The sequence below is a fragment of the Rousettus aegyptiacus genome, unplaced genomic scaffold (genome assembly GCF_014176215.1).
Source record: "Rousettus aegyptiacus isolate mRouAeg1 unplaced genomic scaffold, mRouAeg1.p scaffold_m13_p_5, whole genome shotgun sequence".
NCBI classification, from domain to species: domain Eukaryota; kingdom Metazoa; phylum Chordata; class Mammalia; order Chiroptera; family Pteropodidae; genus Rousettus; species Rousettus aegyptiacus.
Genome location: NW_023416308.1, coordinates 20,504,361 through 20,530,545, shown reverse-complemented (window position 1 = coordinate 20,530,545; position 26,185 = coordinate 20,504,361). Strand labels below are relative to the sequence as shown.

At 45.9% G+C, this 26,185-nt stretch overlaps 1 protein-coding gene across 1 annotated transcript in view; it reads left to right on the top strand.

Annotated features, from left to right (window-relative positions):
- SGSM1 (small G protein signaling modulator 1) overlaps nt 1-26,185 on the top strand; it is an 80,488-nt gene that overhangs the window by 33,732 nt on the left and 20,571 nt on the right. The window contains exons 6-17 of the mRNA XM_016124219.2: nt 996-1,063; nt 1,342-1,487; nt 1,619-1,750; nt 4,492-4,616; nt 8,685-8,752; nt 9,926-10,089; nt 10,270-10,402; nt 14,642-14,806; nt 16,680-16,818; nt 19,116-19,180; nt 21,097-21,242; nt 24,423-24,551. Of these exons, the coding sequence (XP_015979705.2) occupies nt 996-1,063; nt 1,342-1,487; nt 1,619-1,750; nt 4,492-4,616; nt 8,685-8,752; nt 9,926-10,089; nt 10,270-10,402; nt 14,642-14,806; nt 16,680-16,818; nt 19,116-19,180; nt 21,097-21,242; nt 24,423-24,551 (1,480 nt within the window). The remainder of the gene's footprint in view (nt 1-995; nt 1,064-1,341; nt 1,488-1,618; nt 1,751-4,491; nt 4,617-8,684; nt 8,753-9,925; nt 10,090-10,269; nt 10,403-14,641; nt 14,807-16,679; nt 16,819-19,115; nt 19,181-21,096; nt 21,243-24,422; nt 24,552-26,185) is intronic.

The following is a 26,185-nucleotide window of genomic DNA, read 5'->3' as shown; positions in this document are numbered from 1 at the left end:
TTGCTATAGATGCGGGTCAATGTTTAATTCTCCCAACTGCCCGGGCAGATGAGTTCTGTCCTTTTCCGAAGCTCAGAGAGAGTAGTCATGTGCCCAGGAGCACACAGCTAGGGAAGGAATGGCTGAGCTTGGCTCCCACTCAGTCTCTCTGACTTGAGATCCTGTGTCCTTCACCCCTGGCTCTAGGATGGGAAGAACTGAGCCAGCTGAATGTAGCCCATGCCTGCATCTACCTGCTCTGTGGCCTCCAGCAAGTTACTTACCCTCTCTGGGCCTGATATCCTTCAGGAAGTCAGAACAAGGTCTTGTTCACATCAGAAATTCTGTTGGTCTCTAGACTGTGTGAGGTTTGCAAAGGATTAGAAACTACTATACCACAACTCACAAATAAAAACCAAAAACACTCAGCACAAACACTATAGTATTTATGGCATCACATGTTATTTTGAAGAGTCATAAGCCAGGGTTTCTTTCTTTGTTTTGTTTGAGTATGTCAGGCCAGCATTGTTCATAGTAGTTATCTGGACAGGAAGGGCTGTTAATACAGCCTTTTGGGACAATCACAGCTAAAAAACATTTTATCGCCTCAGTAATATTAGAACGATAGATATCATATGTGCTTCTAAGTGACTTCCTGTTTGAAATGGAAGATGCAGCAGAAGTGGATAGAACCAGCCAGGCCTTAGGAGCCTTTTGATGATTACTCCCGTCACGTCATTAAGGCTTTTATCACCCCATGTATTAAGCAGTTTCATGAAAAGCACGGTGCTTAGCGCCTAGCATCTATTGTCTCTCTCAAAAGTCCTCCCGACATCCCTTTGAGATATATTATTATAATCCTCATTTTACAAACGGGGCAGCTGAGCCTCACAGATGTAACTGGGTAACAAGACAGGGATGGAACACTCGTCCGCTCTTAACCACCAGGCCATAGTGGCTTGTGCGCCCTCTGCTGGTCACCATTTAAACCTGTGTATCCTTTCCTCCCTTGCTAGTAAATACTATGAGAAGGAAGCTCTCCTGATGGATCCTGTGGATGGACCCATCCTTGCATCTTTGTTGGGTAAGTGGTCCAGTGATCTGAATTTCATCTGAATCTCTGGCCTTGGCTTTTGGGATACCTCATAAGAGCCTTTCACCTCCCTCCAGTGCCCCCCTTCAAAACTTAGCAATTTTCTATCTCTTGCCCCCAGGGTCTTGTTTTAGCTTCTCCCTAGCAGGGCCCTGGGACATCCCAGCTGGCAGGAGGGGAGGGGCAGTGAAATCCGTGGCCAATTTGGTGGTAGACGGGAGGGTGGACTTTCAGGAGCTGTGGAGTGCCAGCCACCATCTGCTCTGCAGTGGGGCCCTGTGCTTTAGAGTACACCAAGATGAAGACTGCAGATCACTTCTGGACTGACCCATCGGCAGATGAGCTGGTCCAGAGGCACCGCATCCACAGCTCACACCTACGGCAGGACTCGCCCACCAAGCGTCCAGCCCTCTGTGTGAGTGAGGTGGACTGCGGGGCTCTTTGGGGCAGTTAGGCCGAGTTCTGGACTTGGCATGAGGGTGGGGAATGGAGTGGGGCATTGAAGGTCACTCTGGGCCTTGTCCTCCTCCTCTCCTCAACTGCCAGATCCAGAAGAGGCATTCAAGCGGAAGTATGGATGACCGGCCATCCCTCTCCGCCCGTGACTATGTGGAGTCCCTGCACCAGAACTCTCGGGCTACCCTGCTCTATGGCAAGAACAATGTTCTCGTTCAGCCAGTGAGTTCATTTTGGACCAAGAATTTTCACTTACATTCTGTATCCAGGTCACAGAAGAGGAGTTCCCTCTGGCTGCAGGTTGCTCATCCATTCATCTATCCATCCACCTACTCACCCATCTGTTCATTCATCTTCCAGTATTTCCTCGCCTCTGTCCATTCATTCATATGCTAATATTTCCTTCTATTCATCCATTCATTCATATGCCAGTATTTTTTCTCTTTATCCATCCATCAATATCTCTAGCCAGCCCATCAACTCTTTCAATCTCTATATCCATCCATCCCTCTATTCGTACATCCATCCACCATTTCTTCATCTATCTGCTTATATTTATATCTATACATCCATCCATCCATCCATCCATCCATCCATCCATCCATCCATCCAATCATCCTTCCATCTTCTCATCCACTCATTTGTCCAGTTATTTTCCAGTCCATCTGTCCATCTACCTGTCCACCCAGCCATCCATCCATCCATTCTCTCTTGTTATTGCTCATTCTGCAAATATTTATACTGAACTTGCTATGTGCTAGATGCTTAGGATAAAAAGATAAACATCTTCATGTTAATATATATTAAGCATTTCTTATGTGTCAGGTACACGTGCTTTTAATTTTCTCAACTCATTTAAACCTCACAACCACCATTTGCAGCAGGCACTGTTATCATAAATGATAACACTGAGGCCCATAAAGCAGGATAAGGGTCAGAGTTATGATTCGAATTCAGGCCAGGTGGTACCAGTCTGTGCCACTTACCAGTCACCCTTGATGCTCCAGCACTGGACCAGGCCCCAGGTATGGATGGCGAGCAAGGTATGTGAAGCCCCTCCCCTCATGGAACATCTCCTTTGCTGTTTCCTTTCCAGGACCATTTGGATCAGCATGGTGTTTGGGCTCATCTGGTAGGAAGCAGAGGGAGAGCTGTCAGTCACTCCAGCTCTGTGGTCACAGTTTTGGCCACTTCTCCTTCTGAGCCTCATTATCTACATCACCATGGATACAAGAACCTATTTCCTCAGACCTAAGAAGCCCTGAATTTAAGATGCACCATTTTTTTTTTAACATAACCATCGGGAAATTAAAAATGCTATTAAATTATATGCAGTTTTCTCACTACTTGAAAATTTTACACTTTTTGAAAGAGCTTTTTGAGACTTATTTGAATATAGTTAGCTTTTTTAAGTCATATATTCCTCTTATAAGTACACAAAAGAGAAAATACAGTTGCAATATGTTAGCCGAGGTAGTCCTAAAATGTCTTCACATTTCAGGGTCCGATCTTCTGTAGCACTTTTTGACTTAGAGTCATCAATGTCCTTATTTTTCCATCCAATGTAATTTTCTGTTCCATCAAAAGAAAAGGATCAGCAAACTATAGCCTATGGTCCAAATGCAGCCCTCCACCTATTTTTATAAGTAAAGTTTTATTGGAACTCAGCCATGCCCATTAGTTTACATATTGGTTACTTTCATGCTACAGCGGCAGTGTTGAGTGGTTACAACTGAGCCTGTATGGCTCACAATGCCAGAAGTATTTCCTGTCTGACCCTTTACAGAAAAAGTTGGCTGGCCTCTGTTCCAGAGCATGGGAGATGCAGTATTTCTTGCAAGCATTGCACTTGGCTGTTGATTTGCAAGAAAATCAGCAGTTGTGGGCATCTCTGCTTTGGTGAATATCACATTGGCACCTCATGGCTCTCTGTGTTCCCAGCCTTTCCACATATACATTAACTTTTTGATTCGAAGCTGAATCACAGTCTGATCTTTTTAGAAACTTTTAAAATAGCACCTGTGCTCTGAATGCGAAGTATCAACCACACACAGAACTTAATTGAAATAACAATATGAACAGCTGTGACCGAGTTTGCATGAGATCAGCCAATGGCAACTATGTCACAATGGTGAGATGCTGCTGATTGTAAGACGCATCCCTTACAATGTACAGGCACGTTCAAATGCGGAAAACAAATGTCCATCTTAGAATTGATGAACAACTGCAACTGGATTCCCTCATAGGGCTGCAGGCCTGGTTGGTTCAGTTGAGACAATTTGTGTAACAGTGAGCCATACTTGGTACACTGTAGGTGCTCAGTAAATGTTAGTTGTCTGTCTCCGTGTATTGTTGAGATGAATGTGGTGGAGGATCTGCCTCCTCTATGGGTAAAGCTTGGAGACACTGCCCTCCACCACTCCCAACTTGGGTTAAAACAGCAGATGAGAAGCTACGCAGGCCAGTTGGGAAGGCAGAGGTTCAGGCTGCTGGGTGAGGAGTATAGTGAGGGATATTTGGGGAGGAGCTTCTGAGTCGTGTCCTTGGGATAAGTTCAGCTGCCATCTCTTTCTTCCTTAATACTGGCCAAAAGATGGCATTCTCTTTTGGAAAGGGTGATATTGAGAAGGCCAGAGCCCCTTCATGGTTCTAAAGAAACCCCTGGCCCCACCCTCACAGCAGAGCCCCTGCACCTCAGAAGGGAAGTGTGAATGTGAAAGTGTTGGGCCTGGACAGCTTTCACAGGTGGACCTATAGAACTCATCCTGGGTGGTTGGCTGCAAATGGCTTTGCTTAGCAGCATGACTTCCTGGAAGAATGTTCAGGGTCTTTCAAATGGCCATGGCCTTGACGGGAATGGCCCAGCCTCTTGTCTGGTTATATGCCCTTGATTCAGATGAGCCAGGGCCCCCATCCACTATAACTGTCACTACGACCAGGCCTGAGTCCTTCTCTCTCTGCAGAGGGATGACATGGAGGCTGTGCCAGGGTACCTATCCCTTCACCAGACAGCTGACGTCATGACCTTGAAGTGGACGCCCAACCAGCTGATGAACGGGTCTGTGGGAGACCTGGACTATGAGAAGAGGTAGGGTGCCGGGTCCCTTTCCTCCCCTCAGCACAGGGAAATTTGTGTCTTGTCTCTGTTCTCCTACCCCTGTCTGCTGTCCCCTCTGGCTGTTAACGGACACTGTGCTCAGCTTCCCTGTGGCTCTGGCCTCAGAGGTAACTCAGAGACTTGAGAGGATCTGGAAAGTGCCTAGAAGAACCTTAGGGTGTGGAGTTAGGCAGAGCCCTGGCCAAAACATCACCTGGAGAGAGAAATTTTAACGGTCTCGAGCCCACAAATAGTCCCCTGTATGCTGGCTGGCCCCTTTCCCATCAATTAATATAAAAGGGAGGCAGAAAGTGTTGGTTGGTAGGCTTCTAGTTCAGGACTGTGTCTCACCTCGGATATACTGGAATTTAGAGGACCTAGAGAAGGCTTTGTATTCACACACCAAAAAAACATGGGGCTGGGCATCCCCTGCTGCAGTACTTTGTGTTCCAGCACAATTAGGGACATCTTCAGGAAGAACAAAGGGAAATACAAAGTCACTGGTCAAGGGACCTTATCAGCTTATGCATCTTAAGCCTTAGAATTGGGCCTTTGCTGACTGCCCAGATGCATTTGGATCACACAGAAAGCCCTGAAAATCCTTCACAGCATTTATAAAACCGTAGTTACATACTTAATCTGTGCTTCTTGTGTACTAACTATCTCGCCCTCCAGACCTTAGTTCCATGGAGGCAAAGACTCTGTCTCGCTCATGTCTTCTTCCCGGCTCCTGCCATAGATTGTAGCACATATTAGGTTCTCAGATAATCTTCGTGAAATAAAGCAGCGATTCATTCATTAAATATTAACTGAGCACCCATTATGTGCCCAGATATCAGAGAGGTAGCAGATACATTAAAGGAGAGGAAAAATCTTTATCTTCTCAGAGTTTATATTGTGTTTACACTATGCTGGGGGAGACAACAAATAAGCAAGTAAATGGATAAATATATTTTATAGGACCAAGTTTTTGCTCAGCGTTCACCTCACTGGTTGACCTGGGGTATATCACTCCCCTTCTCTGGACCTCAGTTTCCCCTTTCTATCAAATGAGGGAGCTGGATAAGATTTTCCCAGAACTGGAGGGTTCCCAAAGGGTTTTCAGGAGCTGTCAAACACTGATTGTCTTTTGTCAAATGTCAAAGCCTGTGGACCCGTATGTTGGGTGGACTTAAGCCCAGGATTGTGTGGGCAGGAAACTTTTGATGCTAATGTTTTGGTAGAGGCATTAGACCAAATGATTGCCAAGCCCTGTCCCATTCCGGCTCAAATCACTGGGGATTCCATATGTCTGTATCATCTTTTCCTCCATTTGAAACCAAGTACATTGTAAGTACTTCCATATTTAGTTCCAGATGAATTTGTACTTTCAAGGTCACTGCCAATGGGACTGGGGACTTCCCTAGGCCTGGACTCTGAACCCCCATCTGTTCTTGTTGCCCTTTCAGGGAAGAGAAACAGCCAGGGGTCAGAAATGTGGTCATTAATGTGTGGGAAAAGGGGCACCCAAGAGTTCCAGGATCTCTTTGGGGATCAAGGGACAGCAGAGATAGGGGAGTAGCCCTTGTCTGAGGAGGTTTAAGACCTCTTTTCCCAGCCAGCCTTCCCTCTGGTACAACCAGGATCATAACTCCCCATCAGAGTTTTCTGATATTGAAGAGGAAATAGCACCAAAGAGGTAGGTATTTGGGCTCTGGAGTCAGGGTGGACCTGGCTCACACCTCAGCCCTGCCATGAGGAACAGCGGGAGCCCTCATACACTGCTGATGATGCAACCACATTGCAGACCCATTTGGAAGTTTATTATAACATACCTTTAACATATGACACAGCAGTTCTACTCTAGAAAGCTGTTAACACATAAAACAGAAACAGAAACTTATCTCTTACTCCTTCCTAGTTAAATGACCTTGGACAATCAACTTTACCTCCCTGAGCCTCAGTTTGTTCGTCTATAAAAATGGGGATGTGCTAATGGAATCTCCAAACTGGCATGTGAGGAGGAGTCAATGTGAAAATGCATGTGAAGCCCTCAGCAGGGAGCCTGGCACCTGGAAAGACCTGTCAATCATGGAGACTGTTGGTGTTAATTTATGCAGATCCAAAGGAACTGTCCACAGAGCTCCTCCTTGCTCGTGTTGATCATAGTTGGAAAGTTGCTTTGTTTACTAGGCATCCCAGGGCCTTGCATTCACCACTCACTCTGAATATTCTCCGAGCACCTTATAGAAGGGAACAAAACCAAGTCCCTCTCCAGGCATTCGGCACCCCTCAGAGATACAGAAGAGAAAACAGACAGCGTGATGGGCACCATACGGGAGCCCAGGGAAGGGTCTCCTGGCCGAGACTCAGCATGCGAGGGGCTCGGCAGAGGCTACTACTCTAAAACCACTTGTGTGCCTGACCATCTTCCAAGGCCATTCTATGATCCTGATGAGGCTGATTCTGGTACAGACTGGTACAGAAAGGGCCTTGAGAGAACTTCCAAATTCCCTCATTTCACAGCTGGGGAAACCAAGGCCCAAGACGGGGAGGGACTCGTTCAATGTAGGTGGCAGAAGTGGGATTTAAACCTTGTCTAACTTTGAAGTCTGTGTTAGTTTGGGTCCTCCAAGAAGCAGAGAGCACTAAGATGTGCAGGAGAGACTAAATTGGAGAAGCACCTGTGAAGGCTGAATGTGAGGAGCAGAGGGAGGTAGGGAGATCCCTCAAACCATAAAGCTGGTCTGACCCCTGTGAGGGAGGAAGGGAAAGGACAGAAGATAGGGCAGGAAGAGTCTGAGACACAGTTCAGTTCTAAGAATGTTTGGCTATATCAGTTGGGAATCCCCAGGCTAACATTGACCCCAGGCAGCCCCCTGTCCCACAGGAACAGGCCTATACTGGTACCCAAGCATGCTTGGTTCTGGCTGAGAAGAAGCATGGCCTTGGCACAAATGTGGCAGTGCATCCAGAGGGGTAGCCTCTGAAGCTGTTGGTCAGTTCTGCCCCCCACAGCAAGGTCTCCCGAAGGAGACCTGCGCATTGCATTCCCATGGCTGGCACCAAGCCTGAGTTCCTGTGGCCGCCACCTCCCATTGTGTTCCGAACGGAAAAGCAATCTGTTTCAAGACAATGGTAGGCTTTGAGCCGGAAATGGAAGATTTTAAGTAAATAATCACAGAGATCATTAACCAAGTAGTTTTTTGTGTATAAGGCTTCAAATATGAGCCCTTCAAATATATGATTTTATTTAATCCTCTATAACACTATGCAGTGGGCATTATCATCTTCATTTTACAGAGGAGGAAACTGAGGGTCATAGAACCGTTCAAGTCACACTGACAGTACCTGTGAAGTCAAGGCTTTTGAGTGGCTATTTTAACTCACACCCATGGACACATGGTAGCATGGAGTTAGGATTGAGTTGGTTAAGGCTCTTAGATATTGGTGACAGAGAACCAAGCTGCCTTTAGCATTTGTTCACATGAATGAAAAATCCTGTGGCAGTGGCTTCAGGAATGGCTGGATCCAGGGACTCGAATGATGAAAACCTGAACTCTTTTCATCTCTTGGCTCTGTTACCCTGACTGTTAACCCCATTCTCAGGCAGGCTTTTCCTTGTCATGGCCTCCTACATCTCCAGACATGTGTCATTCTTACCACTACTCTCCTAGCAGAAAGGAGCTTCTCTTTTCCAGTACTACTAACAAAAATCCAATAATCGAATCACATTGGTTCTGCTTGCATCCAATCACTGTGGCCAAAACAGTGGAATGTGTGGATCAGCCAGGACTTGGTTAGGTGACCATTCCTAGTGTCCTGGACTGGAGGATATGTGGGGTCAGCCTCAACCACATGGACTTTGGGTAACCAAGGGAGAGTCCTCCAAGTATCGGGGTGCTGGGACCAGAAAAAGGGGAGATAGAGTTTGGGAAGACTGATACAGAAGTTGCAGATAGGTGGGTCCTGGTGAGCAGGGTAGAGGGGTCCATGGTTGTGGTCTTCTGGCCTCCTGGGCTCTTCCCCATGATGAGGCGGACAGGCATCCTGAAAGCTCAACCTTCTCTCCCCTTCCAGCGTCTACTGGGACTATGCCATGACCATCCGCCTGGAGGAGATTGTCTACCTGCACTGCCACCAGCAAGGTGAGGACTGCAAGGGGAGCATGGAGCTGGGGTGTTCTTCCTGGATTCCCTGCCTGCTCTCACCTCCTTATTACCTGTGCAGCCTCAGACAAGTGATTTCATCTCTCTGAGCCTCAATTTCGCCATCTGTAAAATGGGGATCATAACAGCACCTACTCATGGTCTTGTTGTGAGGATCAAATGACCTATGTGAAGGGCTTAACATCAAAGCCATGGTATTAGTTGCTGTTACTTATTGAGCACTCACGATGCGCCAAGCACCGTTCTAACTATTTACATGTCTATTATTTAATTGTCACAGCAACCCAATGATAAGGGCTCCATTCCAAGTTCAGAAGTGAAGAAGCAGCTTGGGACAAAGACACACAGCCTATAGGTTCCAGAGCCTGGACTCGAACCCAGGTCTTTGTCCCTCTAAAGTATGCTTTGCAAATCTGGAATCAGTGACTAGAGTCTCCCTTTTAAAGCTCAAAGAAGTTATGTTCACTACAAGCAGAGGGCCATCATGCTTTGGAAAGCAAGGGATCTGTGGCCTACCACGGCACAAAACATTGAGCTTATTTAATGAGCTAGACCTGGGTTCAAATCTAGACCCCGCCACTTACCAGCTGTATGACCCTGGGCAAGTTACATAACCTCTCTGAACCTTGGTTTTATCATTTGTAACATAGGCAATAATATTGATGCCTCATATTTTGAGTACTACAATAAGATGGTGCCTTTAACGTGCTGTGCTTATATATAGTAAGTGCTCAATGCATGCTAGCTAACTACCTCCCTGAGAAGGGGTAGGTCGAAAAGCCTCCATACAAAAACAGGTCAGGTAGATTTGTAGAGGGTACTTGAGGGGCATCCGGTGTTTAGGGGCATTATTTTCCTTTGGTGGGTGGCTATAGGAAAGTCAGCTACACTCTCGACTGTGTCAGATAGTTCCTAGTCAACAATGACAGTAGATAGGAAGAAAGGGACTCAGGAGAGGTAAAACCTGCCCCTGACCTTCTGCCAAGGCCTTTCCCAGGGCCTGGGAGCAGGTCAGTGGGTCTGGCTCGGCACGCCTGATGGGGATATGTTGGCTCAGCACGTCTGATGGGGATATGTTGGCTCAGAGAGCCCCGCCATCACGCCTCATGGTAACTCACTGTTGGGTCTTCCTTGGCCGGGTCACGGCGGTAGTGGACAGCGGCGGGACGGTGGTGTTGGTCAGCCAGGACGGGATCCAGAGGCCGCCCTTCCACTTCCCTAAAGGAGGGCACCTCCTGCAGTTCCTCTCGTGCTTGGAGAACGGGCTGCTCCCTCACGGGCAGCTGGACCCACCACTGTGGTCTCAGAGGGGGAAGGTGAGTGAGTGTGGGGGCCCAGGGAAGCCGAGCTTGGGGTCAGTTTGGGGGGCAGTCATTCTTGCCCGTGGGCCCTCGTGTGGCTTCCCAGGCTCTGCACACCCCATCTAGGGCCTCGGGCTGTTCGGATTGGGAGATAGATATATGTCAAGGACCGTGTATTGGGACATGTTCTTTCAGGGCAAAGTGTTTCCCAAACTGCGCAAGCGAAGCCCTCAGGGTTCCGCCGAGTCCACGTCTTCAGACAAGGAAGATGAAGAGGCCACAGATTACGTGTTCAGGATCATCTATGCCGGCATGCAGTCTGAATTCGGTAAGCCACCCTGTCCATGGGCCTGGGGAGCCCCCCATTAGCTGATCCCCAAAACGACCCAGGCATTTGGAATTAAAGGACAGGAGGTCTGTGTTCTGGGGCCAGCAGGGAGACCTGGAATCAGGAAGTTCACATCTTGGTAGCATCTGTTCCCCACCGAATGAGAACAGAAAACCATTCTCTACTTAGATAATGAAGACATGGTTTGCCGGGAGGTGGCATGTGGTCGTGGCAGTGACATGGGCTCTGGGATCCTGGTTGAACTTGGGCAAGTCACTTCAACCCTCAGTGCCTCAGTTTCATCATCTGTAAAATGGGGATGTTGATAGCACCTATTTCATAGGGCTCTTGCAAGGATTAAATGAGATAAGGCACTTGGTACAGAGAACATGCAGATGTTAGCTGCTATTATATTATTGTACTTCAACGTATTGTTGTAAGGATTCACTGAGATAATAAGATGATCAATTTAAAGCCCATAGAATAAGGCCTCACACACAGCAGCTCCTCAGTAAATGGTAGTCAAAACAGCAGAGAGGAAGCAAAGCACTAGGCTCTAGTATGCCCAGTGATAATATATGTCCAGTCATTTTCATAGTGACTGCCGTGAAACAGATGCCTAGGGAACGGAGACTGTTGCTCTTAAGATCATCGTTACCATGGGCTGCTCTGAGAATTAAATGAATTAATATTTGAAAAGTTCTTGGAAGGAGGCCAGGCATTTATTAAGCACTGTGTGGATGTCCATTAAAGCAATCACTATTAAGTTATGGGTTCTTTCTGTTAACCTCATTTCATTTAACCCTCTGTGGCCCCCTTGATCCCATTTGACAGACAATGGCTCTGAGTCTCCCTTTGCTTAAGTGACCTTGGCTGCACAGTGAGAGGTTCTTTTGAAAGCAGACATCCTCCCAGGAAGGATGGACTAACCTTGTCAGGCCACTTAATGCCCCATCTCTCATCCACAGCCAGGGTGTGGGGCGGGCTTGGTGGTAAGGTCTTATGTGGCATGGGTTAGTGTGTTTTCACACATATATTCCGCCATGGCCAGTTAGGAGCAAAGCCTGGTGTTCCTGCATCATTAAGAACCACACAGTATCCTCAAGTGTTTGGTACTATGTCCATTCCCACCCTGATCAAGGTCTGGAGCCATCCCAGCCTGCCCTCGGCTTCACAGACCACCAGAGAGCTGATTTATTAGAGAGGACCAGATGCCCTGTGGCCACCTTCCCAGAAAACTCTCTCCACAGGGGCTCATCCTCCAACAAATGACTTAGAGGCTCCTGGTGAGAGCCCAGCGGAGTACTGGATGTGTCTTATTTGGGGAATGTCAATATTAGCCTCTTGTGACTCTGCATGTGCCAGCAGGACACGTACTAGCTGTGCCCACCCACAGCCCTCTGTGCATGCAGCCCCACTGCCAGCTCCCAGTCTTGGGGTCTTTGTGCCTGAAGGAGTTCTCCGGCCACCAGGGTCCTTCTGCCCATGGGTGGGGCAGATTAGAAGTGTTAGTGCATCACTGCTCCCTGAGCAGCACTGAGCCAGTGACTGACAGGAGGGGGTATATAAATGCCCCAGCTTCCTCACCTCTCGGGTGAGAAAACTCTGACACATATGTTCTGCACATCTTGCAGAGGTCTCCCAGGAAATCAAGTGCCTGTTACCCACAGTGGTGACTAACACTTTGCTCTCAGCCTCCTATTCCTGTCTCACTTACCCTCTCCCTATCTGTGCTCCTTGGGAATGCTTCCCAAAGAAACTATGCACACTTGAATCCTGTCTGTCTTTGTGAGAAACCTCACCCAGCTTAGCTTATTTACCATATTTCAGTCTCGGCACCACTGACATTTTGGGTTGAACAATTCTTTATGGTGGGGGCCGTCCCGTGCATCGTGGGATGTCGAACAGTGTCCCTGGTCTCTACCCAGTAGATGCCAAGTTATGGCAACCAGAAATGTCTCCAGACATTGCCAAATGTCTTCTAGAGGCAAAATTGCCCCAGTTTGAGAACTGCTAGTTTAGAGAAAAGAGAACATCACAGCATTCAATGCTGCCACTGCAATGTGGCCAAGTGACTTGTCCTCTCCCGGCCTCATTTCCTGGTCTGTAGAATAGGGATAACAGTACTGCCCCCAGGATCATATTCTGAGGAGTCAGTGCGATGATACATCAAACACCTAATGTGACCCATGACTAATGTTCAATGAGCTACAGTGTGTATCCTGTATTGAGAGCCACTGTGTATCAAGTCCACTTCTACATTATCCATGTCTTAATTCATTTAATCCTCACCACAGCCCTCCCAGGCAGATACTACTGTCATCAGCATTCCCTGTTTTTCAGAGGAGGAAACTTAAGGCACAGAAAGGTTAAGAAACTGGTCGAAGGTTGCACAGCTAATCCTTGGCATGGCTGGAATTTGAACCCAGGTAGTCTGACTCCAGAGCTTGTGCCTATCACCATTACTCCATACAGATTGTTTGTCAAGGACAGGGCATTGTGTTCTCACCCCTTCATCCTCAAAGTCAGATTCGTCCATCGTGGAAATGGTAACCCTATGCTTGGTTGGTTTTTCTCAGGGGCCTAAGCCACACAGAGTTATTTTTGAAAAGCAATCTTTATGCTTATGCTTTTCATCTGTGGGAGATACAAAGTCTTTTCTGAAGAAGTGCCTAAATCAGAAATGAGCAAACCCTTTCCTGTGGGCCAATTCATCCCACTGCCTGTTTTGTAAATAAAGTTTTATTGAAACATGGCCATACTCACTCATTTACATATTGTTCGTGGCTGCTTTGAGGCCACAACGGAAGAGTGGAATAGTTATGACAGAGACTGTATGGCCCACAAAGCCAAAAATATTTACTACCTGGCGCTTTACAGAAAAAATTTATAGACACTCACCTTAAATAACGAGAGAGAAGAGTTTCACTTTGTGGGAGGAAAGGTGTAGTCACAGATGGTTCAAAACGCCCTTTCAGTGTCTTCTTACCCATATCCACCACTTAGTTCTTTGCCTGCCCTTGTGCACAGAGGAGGCGAAGACAAGTTCTAAAACACTTAGTTAAGTTCACAGACAAGGGCATTTTCAGACAGCTCTGTGGCTCTGACTATCTCTGTGTATCTGGTGTGGCAGGTGCAAGCCACGTGTGGTTTACCAAACACTTGAAATACAGCTAGTCCAAATTGAGGGATGTTGTAAGTGTATCATACACCTGGGATTTTGAATACTTTGTGTGAAAAAAAAGACTTTAAAATACCAATAATTTTATATTGATTATATGTTAAAATGATAACATCGTGGATATATTGGGTTATGGAGACTATATTGTTGAGATTGACCTCACTTGTTTCTTTACCCTTTTAGTGTGGCTACTAGAAATTTTTAAATTATGCAGGTGGCTTATACTGTATTCCTATTAGACAGTGCTAGCCTAGTCTGGTTTCTCAACCTTGGCGCTGTTGACATTGGGTCTGAACAATTGTGTATGTGTAGAGTAGGGGAGTGTCTTGTACATTATAGGATGTCAAGCAGGCTCTCTGGCCTCTACCCATTAGAAGTTAGTAGCATCTAGCTAATTCCCAAGTGGTAACAATCAAAATTGTCTCCAGACTTCACCAGATGCCCCTTGTTGGACCAAAATTACCCCAGTTGAGAACCACTGGTCTAGGGCAAGGATGGTATGGGGAGATGACAGCCAAGGGGAAAACAGCTGAGAGCATGAGTAGCATCTTGGGGTCTAATCCCCTGGGTTTGTACAAAAAAAGATACCCATGCCACCTCATATTAGCTGGGTGGTGTTGGGCATGCTGCGTAAATACTCTGTGCCTCAGTTTCCTAATCTGTAAAAAGGGATAACGATAGTACTTATGTTCAGTAAGTAATGTATGTTGTTAGTGGAAAGAGAGGGGGGGGCTTCAATAGACCAGCTATGCCACTTACTACCTGGTAGGGCCTCGACTGATTAACTAGTGTCTCATTCTGAGCTTCACTTTTCTCTTCTGCAAAATAGGAAAAGAAGCGCATCCCTTACAGGCTCATTAAGGATGATTAGGCATGGCCCTCAGCACCTAGTAGGCACTTCATAAATATAGTCATTCTTTCTTTCTCTGGTCAGACAGTATGTGGAGCAGGGCAGGGGAAAGGTTCAAGCTCCAGAGAACTGGTTCTTCCAGTCATTTCGGTATTTTGCCCACCTCAGACCTTCAAGTTCACTGGTGCTCTTTGTTTTGTGTCCCAAGTTGTTCCCGACCCCTTGGGCAGCACGTCCCCTGTCTCCGTGTGCTCTGCCTGGATGGTGGTTCCTGTGGGCCGGTCCATGTTGGTGGTGGCCAGGGACAGCCGGTGGCCACAAACCAGATGGGACGCCACCCTCCCCACGCCAGGCCTGAAGCAGCAGCCCCCCAGTAATGTCTGGGATCTCCCAACCCTGGGGCTGGGTGCTGGCCACCTCTGCCATGTTGTCATTTGAGTCTTGGTCCCAGGGGAGATGGAGGCAGAGACAAACTGATGCCCTCAGTGTCTGTCCTTCACCCTGCAGGGCACAGCTTGGAGTGTGTGGGTTCAGGAGCGAAGGGATCCATTGGTGATGTCTGCAGGGTGGGAGGGGCTGGAGGCATAGGCATGCTTGCCACCCCGGCTGCAACTGATCAGTGCTTGCCTGAGATTCACTAAGAACTGAGTCCGTTTTTCTAGAATATTTTACAAGCACTGAGTGGCCTTTCTTGGATGGCTCATTGGTCAGTCTGTATGGGGAGTGAGTAGTAGTATAACAAGCTGCTTTTGGTGACCCCCAAAACCTCATTTGTTAGGCAGCTTCCTAATCTGTCGCTGTGTAGGGGCAGATCCTATCAGCTTTTGAGCTCTGATGACAAGTGGGGCCAGGTCCACAACTACCCTCCCCATGGAGCTTGAAGGAAGAGGCTGGGTGTTATCAGTCATCCTTGAGGACTCATGGCACATGAGGCAAATGTACACCCCTCTTAATTTCCTAGAACAGCACTTGGCAAGTGATGGGCCACAGGCCAAATTCAGCCTCATTCTGTACAGCCCATAAGCTGAGAATGTTTTTTACATTTTTTAAATAACTGAAAAAAAATCAAAATAAGAATAATATTTTGTGACAGGTGAAAGTGATATGAAACTCATATTTCGGCACCTATAAATAAAGTTTTATTAGAATGCATCCATGCTCATTTGTTTGCATTTTGCTTATGGCTACATTTGCACTACAACAGCAGCATTGAGTGTTTATGATAGCAATCAAATGGCTCACTACCCCCAAAATATTTTTTTTGCCTGGCTCTTTACAGAGCCCTGTCTTAGAGAAAATAAAATTTTTGCACCTGTCTAGAACTGCCAAGAGGCCAGGAAGTTAGTTATAGGAATTGTAATGTGTATGTCACCAGTTTGTTCTGCAGCATTTCAGATGCTGAGGTTTTTCATAGAGCTGGGAAAGAAGGCAGTAAGGGAAACAATAAGTGCTGTATCCTGGGAGCAATTGACCAGGAATCACCAATGTCCAGGAGTTAGGAAATCAAATGTGGCTGCTATGTCAAAATTGGTTTTGAAATACAGACTCAAGCGCTGTATCTCCAGGAGGTTTTAATTCAGTAGGTCAGGGGTGGGATACAGGCTTATAGCTTTTTAACAAGCCCCCACCCCCACATGATTCTGGAGGGTTGCCAACCTATTTGAGACCCATTGTGGGGCAGCTGCATGACTCAGGACCATGGACAGTGCTGGTGCCCTCATCAGTAGGGATGCCACTGGGTCCTTGCCTTTTGTGCCCTGCCTCATCTGATGAGGCAGGCACCCTTCTGTCTCACTACCAGAGATTCTGTCACCCAGAGAGTCTATTTCTAGGGACTCACAACTATCAGCCTTCCCCAGAAGCCCCTAATAGGCTCCCCTTCCTTCAAGTCAGCCTCCTGTGAGGACAGCTGAATGACAACATGGTGAGGCTTGGTCTCTTGCTCTGGGATTGGACCTATTTTCTTGGCTCTGGTCTCTCTCTCTGTTTTCTTCCTCTCTCTTCAGCTTTCATCAGCTCTGCCCATTTGCTGGTGGCCCCAAATCTTGGTGGTGGCTTTCGTTGGATCAGGTGGGCTCAGGGACCTGGGTCAGGCAATGATTGGGCTCACTGTTTTCTGCTGTGCCATTCAGTGTCTTTTTCAGCCCCTGTGCTGGCCTGGGAGTAGCTACTTGCTTTGGGATGAGGTTTCTGTGACCACATAGGCTAAATCAGGGCTCTTTCTCTGCCCCTTTTATCTACCACAGTCCCCCAGGACCTAATGGATGTCTCTGTGAGCAACCTGCCATCCCTATGGCAACCCAGCCCTCGCAAATCCTCCTGCACATCCTGTTCGCAGAGTGGCTCAGCTGATGGTGGCTCAACCAATGGCTGCAACCATGAGAGGTATGAGGGGCTTGAACTGTAGATCGAGGGCACAGGAAGATTTACTAAAGATTTGTAGATACCCACTGCTTGCCCTGCACTGACTTCAGAGGAGTGAACATAGGTTATAGAATCATCTAAGCCTATGTTAACTCTTAACCTTGTGAAGCCTTAGCTATCGGAGCTTCCTTAAAATGTATCAGTCAAGATAAACAAATTTGCCGCAGTAGCAAACAGTCCTAAAAAATCTCAGCGGTTTATTATGACAGTAGCTTATTTATCATGTGTGTCATGTCTATCATGGGCCTGTACATTAAAGGGCCTGACTGATGAAGCCACCACCCAGTTGAATATTGACAATCACAGTAAAAGGTAAGTTGAAGGGGCCCAAACCAACAATTAAGCACTCCAGCTCGAATGCAGCACCTGTCATTACCACTCATATCTCTTTGGCCCCATCCACAAGAGGCCAGGAAGTGCAGTCTTCCCACACTCCTAGAAATCAGAAACTAGAAGTATTACTTAATGACCACCGCACATGCCTCAGTTTGCTCCTCTCCCCCACTGGGGACACAAATGCTTATTTTATATAGCTATTATAAGGACCAATCAAACAACGATTTAAAGTAGCCAGCATGTGGTACCTGGTACATAGTAACGCTCGATAAATGCCACTTATTATTTTCTTGTGTAAAGTTAAATCCCCAGACCGTCTCTTTCCTCTTCAGAGCTATGCAGTCCATTCATAAGAATGGTATTGTTTCCCACTGACCCAGTCTGGCCTGGGAGAATAGAATCCTTTTTTGCTTGCTGGGCCTTGGGTGGTCCATTCTTCAGCCATAGGAGCATGGGGGTTGGCATCAAATTTTTGAGGTCATCTAAGCCCTGGCTTTCGATGTGTGGTCTATGAAACAGCAGCATCATTACCTGAGCATCTTTTCAGTCCTTCATCCCAGACCTACTGAAGCAGATATGCATTTAATTAGACCGCAATATCATGTGTGTATTTTTAAGTTGGAGAAGCACTAATATAACCAGAGAGTCTCACATCTTAATGTGCAGCAGAATCACCTGGGGGAAGTAACAAAACGTAATGGTTCCTGGTTTACTTCCTAGAGGACCTGATCGAGTAGATAGATCAGTGTGGGGCCTAGGAATCCACATGTTGGAGAAATTCCAAGTGATTCATGGGCTACCGGTCCATGGATCATTGAAACATGCAGTTCTAACATAGTACCCCCTCTTACACACCTGTAGTGACAGCGATCTCACCATCTCGCAGATAGCCAAGTACAATGTGGGACAGCTGCCAGCGTGATGTTATTTTCATGCGATCTGAGCAAGCCTGAGTTTGGCCACACCAACCTGAGAGCATAAAGAGTTTGGCTTTAAGGTCTAATGTCTCCCTGTGCATACTGGAGCACTTCAGCCATGCCTCCTTCCCAGTCTCCTGGATTTCCCTGGGTGTCTCCAGGGATGTTTTTCCTCCACTCTTTTCTTTACAGGAATGCACAGCACTCCCTTCAGCAGTCCTTGCTTTCACCAACAATGCTGGGGTCTTACCCTACTCTCCTTTTTCAGCCAAAAAAGCCCTCCAAAATTCTCATGCAAGGAGTAGCTCTGAAGCATCACCTGCTTTGCAATCAGCCAGACTCTGGACCCGTTTTGCTTATCTGATTTAGCTGGGTCACATTAGAAGTCAAGAGTCTTTCTGAAATTGACAAAAAACCCACTTCAGATTGGTTCAAGTCAAAAAGAGAGTCTGTTGACAGAACTGAGAAGGCCAGAGGCATAGTGGCTTCAGGAATGGCTGGATCAAAATGCTCAAAACAGGACTCTCTGTTTCTTCAGGTTTTGCTTCTGTTTGCTGCCATGATGCTTTCATTCTTAGACAGGCCCTTCTATGTAGTGGCAAAAATGTATCCCAGCAGCCACTGCCTCATATCTCACTGACTTAGGAACTCAAGCAAAGAAAAGAGTGTCTATGTCCTAGTCATTTCAACATAGGTCCCAGGGCTGACTCTCATTGGCTCGGTTGGATCACATGACCATCTCTGACCCAATCAGTAATACTGCAACCTGAGTTCTGTACTAGGTGGAATTAGCCCCACCCAAAACAGAGGGACAGAGAGTTGGGGCAGGGAGGACTCCCAAGCTGATAGCAGAAGGGGCAGTGATGCTGTGTAGGTAGAAACAGTACTCCCATAGTCCGTTTGACTGGGTAGTTTCAGTCTGCTCCTAGAGATAACAAGTTACACTCCTGTCCAAGAAACCTGCGTGGATCTATCCTAAGCGTCTCCCTCTTCTTCTGCCTGCAGGGCCCCCCTGAAGCTTCTCTGTGACAATATGAAGTACCAGATCCTTTCCAGAGCCTTCTATGGATGTGCGTATTGGTCTTATTTGCCACTGTAGCCTCCAGAGAGCATTCGCTGAGTGCCTACTACATGCCAGCACTATCAGAGAAAGGAGCCTGGCTCTGTTCACTGCTGCTCCTCTGTTTCCTAGATGTCTAGTGTTGATGAAGTTACATTAACCTCTCTCAGCCTCAATTTCCTCATCTACAGATTGGGGATAAATTTCATCCCTCAGTCCTAAGAGGGGACAGTGAACAGGGGGGTTCCGTGGTGGCAAGGGTTTGGTTTAATCACTGTTACATTCCCAGTGCCCACCTTAGAGTGTTTGTTTTCAGGGTTGAATGAGAGGCGTGTATAAAGCCCCTAGCACCTAGTGTTGCCCATCATGGCTATTCAGTAAATGCCAGTTCCTTTGTACCCTTTGCAGAGTCAGACAAGGGAAGCAGCCTGATCCCTTCCCAAAAACTTAAAAATTAAATTAATGATACAAGTATTCTAATTATTTCCATTTAACAGATGAGGAAACTAAGGCACAGGGAGGTAAAGTGACTTGACCAAGCTCACACAGATAATAAGCACCAGTTGGCACTCAAACTCAGGCCTGTCTGGCTGCAAAGGCTCTGTTTTTTTCCACTCTACTATATTGATTCTTAGTAGGTTTTATTCCCCAGCCTCACAAGCCTAGATAGGGGATAGAAAATGTGTGTATTTGCAGGGATTCTAGAAAAGTATTACTACATCATTCATGGGCCTGCAAAGTTGCATTGCATTTCATATCCCCAAGTGCTGGAAAGGCAGGGAGAGCATGAGCTCCCGAAGATCAAGGTTTTTCCTGTTCTGTTCCCACCTATTCCCCAGTGTCTAATGCACAGCCTGGAAGGAAGTAGGCCATGGGTGAGTATTTATGGAACCCAAATGGAAAAGCTTCCTGGAAGAAGGGGTGGGAGTTGAGATGGGCCTCGAATGATGTAATTACACAATATGGCTCATCCCTGATGGTGGTTTAGAGCCCAGAGCCTGGGTTCTGGAGCCAGGCAGCTTGGGTTCAAATCCCAACTCTATACTTCTTAGCAAAGTGACTGGGCAAGTGATGAAACCAGTCTATGCCTTGGTTTCTCCATCTATAAGATGGGGATAATAAGAGTTTCTTTTCATAGGGTTGTGGTGAGAATTAAATGAGTTATGTAAGCTCCAGAAATGGCTCCATGGAATGTAGTGTGTGCTGTGTGTTAGCCATCATCATCATCATCATGATTATCCTCATTGTTGGTAGGGGCAAGTCCTCAGGCTCTGGAATGTCTAGCATCCTCTCTGGGAGTCAAGAAAGAGAAGGTGGGGGAGAGCAAGAAGGAAGGGGCACAGTCAAAACAAATAAGCCAGCATTTGCCGAGTGCCTCCTGTGTGCCAGGCACTGTGCCTTCCAGGTGCCCAGTGTGGAGTGGGTGAAGGGTGACAGGTTGGCAGACATTCTTTTAACCGTGCAGGGCAATCTCCGAAAGCGAACCATGTGCCCTCAGCATCTTCTCAGTTATGACTCACCAGGACTTTCTTTATCCAGCTGCAGTTTGAATAAGAGTTTTCCTCTTCTCTTATTCTCTTTCTTACTCGGCATGAATTAGAAGCACCCAGAAGCACCGTGCATCTGAAGAGTCACTAGCCCTTTCCTCTTGCCCTTCTCTGCCTCCAGCCTGTGAACTGGTGTCACCCTAACCAAAGCTGAGAAAGGAGATAGGACTTCCCAGGGTCACAGAGTTATTAAACAGTGAAGCCAACAAAAGACTTCGGCCTTCTGAGCCTAACCTTTTTTTCCTGAAAGAGAGTGATGATGAGAATTTGCTGGGACATGAGGGTTCACTAAGATTGTAGATGACACTTAGGAAACTGTGAAATAAGACAAGGAGGGTTGGATACTGGATGATGACCCTTTCCCTCCCTCTTCTGGCAGGGCTTGCCTACTGCAGACACCTGTCCACCGTGAGAACCCACCTATCAGCCCTGGTCAATCACATGATTGTGTCTCCGGACTTGCCCTGCGATGCTGGACATGGGCTGACGGCTGGGATCTGGGAGCAGTACCTTCAGGACAGCACAGTAAGGCTTGGCCTGGCTTGGCCTAGGTCAGAGATTTGGGGAATGGGATGGGGGGAGGGGGCGCATGTCCTGTCATCTGAAGAATAGACCCATCTGCTTGTGGGGACTCAAGGGTGTTGTGTGACATCCTTTGGTTCTTAATACCCAAATTGAAGGCCCATTCCTCTTCTCGAGAGTTCCAAAACCCATAGCCCATTTCTGCCATTGGGCTGATGACCAAGGAGGATGGGAAATACATATGCTCTCCTGGAAGAAGTAAACAATGAATCAGTCACTGAGTATTTATTAAGCATCAGCTGTATGATCAGTGCTGCAGAAAGTGCTGTGAGCCCCCAGCTAGAGGAATTTAGAATTCAGTTGAAACTACTTAGAATGATGAGAGTAGCTAAGCTACAGGGAGGCAGCTGGACCAAGAAAACCCCACCACTGTTCGAAACTCTCCCACTTCTTTCTTAAGGCCTAAGAATTTTTTCACAAGTTATTTCAGCTGGAGATAGATTCTAAGTTTTCCTATTAGAATACAGATGTCCCTGGAAGGAATATGTTTATGTTTGAAAAAAGTTTTATAGTTAGTTTGGGAAAGAAGATTAAATAACTTCCTGTATCCTGCAGGACTTCTCAGAACCTTGGCTATGCTAATATGCTTGTCATTATCAAGAAACTAGGGGCGTGTGGGAGAGTATATGGAATACTCTCTCAAATGTATTTGGCCACAGAAACCTTTTTGGAAAAGTACCTCCCAACTCTGGTGGAAGGCAGACTCCACTTTGAGAAATACTAGTTTAACTGCTGCCAAGAGCAGCCATTCGGAGGAGATACCCATTTCCTTCACACTGGATGAATCTAGTGGCTCAGTCAGCTGTGTGCCTTTCTGCCTGGGCCCTTGGGAGGCCAAGCTGGAGAGCACCCAGGTAAGGGATGGCTCTCCCACACCGGGTGAAGGTGCTATTCTGTGTATTAATTTGGGAACTCCTGGGGACTCAGTGAGAAAAACAAGCTGATTCCCCAAACTAGACAAGCAGAAGGCTTGTTTTACATTTTTTGCCATAAATAGTTGTTTTTCTAAATTACAAGAAGAATGCCTACTTACTGTAATGATTCAAAGAATGAAGAACGCAGGTGTATAAAATACAAATTTTTAAAATATTATGTCTCCGAATTAATAAATATTATCAGTTTGACGTAGATCCTTTCTTACGTTTTCTATGCTTATACATCTATAGATGCCTATTAGATATACCTGTAATTCTTATTTTTTAAAAATGAGGTGGCATTATATATGTGTTGTAAGTGAAGAGCTTACTTTTATATCAAGGATGCCTTTCAGATCTCTGGGTGAAATATTGAATGTTAAAACTGCTTATATGGGTGGGCCATAATTTATTCAGCTCTTCCCCTAATGATAGACATCTGGCCTCTCCCTCTCTCTCTCTTTTTTTTTTATTTCAAACAGTGCTGCAGTCTACATTTCTATAAGCACATACCTTTCTGCACTAGTGCTTTTATTTTGAATGTAGATTCTTGGAATAAAATTGATAATGAATTTAAAATTTAAACACACATGCCAGCCTACTTTCTCAAAAGGTCATGGTGTTCATAATCCTAGCAGTCTACGAGAGTGCACATTTCCTGAAGAATTTAGGATTTATAGACTTCCAGGCTTCCCTCCAGCTTTTTCTGGTTTACCATCTCTTGAGGTGGAGCCCAAGAATTTATATTTTTTGAAAGTTCCTCAAATGCTTCTAGTGATTTTGTCAATTTGGGAGGCACTAGTCTAAGGACAAATTGATTGAAACAATAGTCAAAACTGAGTATTTTTCATCTAACGTTTTACAACCCTTTCATAACTTGTTTGGCCACGTTTTCACCTTTGTTGGTTGCGCTGTTGTATTACGGTACACTGCGATGCAGTTAGAAATAATCCCTGCTATTTCAGTTGCTTGACACCACAGGGGCATATTTCTTGCTCACTTAATAGTGCTGAGTGGGCATCTCTCCTTTCTCTGGAAGGCTCATTCAGTCTTGTTGCCTCAGCTTCCTTCAGGGACTCATGGTCATCTGCCTCCAGATAGCAGAGGGGAAGTGGAGAGACTGAGGGGAGTACACCTACTTTTCCAAAGCTCTGGCCTTGAAATGGGTTTTTACATCACTTCCTCTCACATCCCATTGGTTAGAACCCAGACTAATGGCCACACCTAACTGCAAGGGAGGCTGGGAAATAGAGTCCAGCTCTGGGCTCCAGGAGAAGAGGAGTGGATTTTTGATGAAGAGTTCACATCAGCCACACATAGTCCTCTGATTTTTAAACAGGTTTGACAAGGCAGTCTACATAATACAAACCAAAATTCCATCAAGGACAAGAGAATGGCTGTTTTTGCTGTTGTTATTGGGTACATCTAAGACTAGCAATAAGATGTGAAATATTTTTTTAAATTTTGGAATCTGAAATAAAGAGTTAAGAGGAAATGGAAACAGGACCCAAGTGCCCTTCAAAGTAGCTTTTTAGAAGTCATTGTCACTTTACACACACACACATACACACTAATAGAAATCGCTGATCACCCAGTTGGACTCATTGTAACTGCAAAGCCATTGCCTGAAAATGAATTTTTAATAAAGCAGAGGAAATATACTCTACAAGAGAGCAAACAGTTGTTAAATTCATCTCAAGTGTGCACAAAAGAGATTAGTATATGGAGAAGCAGGTGCAAATGTTTATTGTGGATTAATTTGCTTATAACAATTTTCTTAGGGCTGAGTCGAGATTAATAAATCCAAGATAATATTCCAAAATAAGCATAGTACACAAAATTGAAAATTAAGTAGAAATGTAAGTTCATTATATGTTGGCCTTTTTTTAAAAAAAAAAAACAAAAATTACTCATTGAATATCTTTCTGTGTAGGTTCTCACAAATGTACCTCTTTCCCTTTTACTCTCTGGGCAGTATTCCCATGTAGAGGCGCACTGTTCCGCCATTGGTGGGCAGTTGAGGGGTCTCCAGGATTCTGCTCTCTCTTTTGATGCCACAGTGGATATCTGGGTACATAAGGTTTTGCTCGTTCACAGCACACTCTCTGAGGGTTAGGTCCGAGAAGCAGGACTCCCCAGTCCGTGTCCACGCCCTGGTTTTCTGTTGACCAAACTCTTTACTCCCTCCCCCGCCCACCTCCCACCACAGAGTTACGAGGAACAGGAGCTGCTGCGCCTCATCTACTATGGGGGCATTCAGCCGGAGATTCGCAAGGCCGTGTGGCCCTTCCTCCTGGGCCACTACCAGTTCGGGATGACGGAAGCAGAAAGGAAGGAGGTTGGTTACCCCTTTGGGCAGTGGGGTCTTTGGCAACAAAAGGAGCGAAGTTCTGTGGAGCTGGGGGAGCCCCTGTCTCATGGAGCTCCCTGGACCAAGATGGCACAGGGAGACGTGGGGGGACCAGGAAGGTCAAGGCCAGCACTGTCCAACAGAAATACAGCACAAGCCACGGGTGTCTTTTTTGAAAATACACTTTCTCCGTTGAGATGACTGTAGATGCCCATGCAGTTGTAAGAAAAAAGCCAGGGAGATGTCACATGTCCTTTACTCAGTTTTCCCCAAACCGTGGTGAAGTTTCACACCTGGGATATTGTCATGGGTGCAGTACACCAGTCTTATTTAGACTTCCTGATTCACTTGTACTCATTTGTCTATGTGCATGTGTGCATTTAGTTCTCTGCAGTTTTATCGCACTTGTCAGCTTGCCCATCACCACCTCATCTACACACTGGACATCTCTAGTACTGTGAGCATCCCGTGCTGTCCTTCTGTAGCCACACCAACCTCCCACCGCTCTCCCCCATCCCCAGCCCTGGGCCACCACTGGTTTATTCTCTATTCCTATAATTTTGTCATTTCAAGAATATTGTATAAATGGAGTCAAGCAGTACGTGACCTTTCAGAATTAATGTTTCTCAGCGTAATTCTCTAGCAATTCATCCAAGTTGTGTGTATCGACAGTTGGTTCCTGAGCAGTGTTCCGTGGTGTGGGTGCACCACGGTGCATTTAACTCTCCACCCACTGATGGATAAGTGGCTCATTTCCAGTATCAATAAGTGGCTCATTTCTAGTGTTTACACTATTACAGATAAAACTGCAATGACCATTCATATGCAGGTTTTCTCATGAGCATAAGTTGTCATTTCTCTGAGATAAATGCTCAAGAGAGCAATTGCTGGGTAATATGGTTAGTTTTATACGGAGCATATAAATGCTGAGTTTTGTAAACTGCCAAACTTTTGCATGGCTGTAACATTTTATGTTCCAGCTAGCAATATATGAGTGATCCACATGTGCATCCTGACCAGAGTTTGGTGTTGTCATTATTTTTCATGTTAGCCATTTGGATAGGTACGTACATTGTATTTCATTGTGGTTTTAATTTGCACTTCCCAAATGGCTAGTGATACTGAGCATCTTTGCACATGCTTACTTGCTATCTGTGTATCTTTGGAGAAGTGTCAGCTAATATCTTCTATTTTCCGATTGAATTGTTTGGGAGTTCTTTATATGCTCTAGATATTAATTCTTTGCCAGATATGTAATTTGCAAATATTTTCTCCCAGTCTGCACCTTGTCTTTTCATCTTCTTAACAGGATCTTTTACAGAATAAATTTTTGATGAGGTTCATTTTATCATGTTTTCTTCTACAGATTATGCTTTTGGTGCCAAGTTAGAACTCTTTGCCTAGCACTAAATCCTGAAGAATTTCTCTTATGTTTTTTTTTCTAAAAATTTTGTAGTTTTACTTTTTATATTTCAGTCTGATCCCTTTTGGCTCCATTTTTGCATACAATGTGTCGTTCAGCTGAAGGTTCTTTTTTTTGGTCTATGGATGTCCAGTTGCTCTAGCACCATTTATTAAAGAGGCTAGCTTTCCTCCATTGAATTGCTTCTACATCTTTGTCA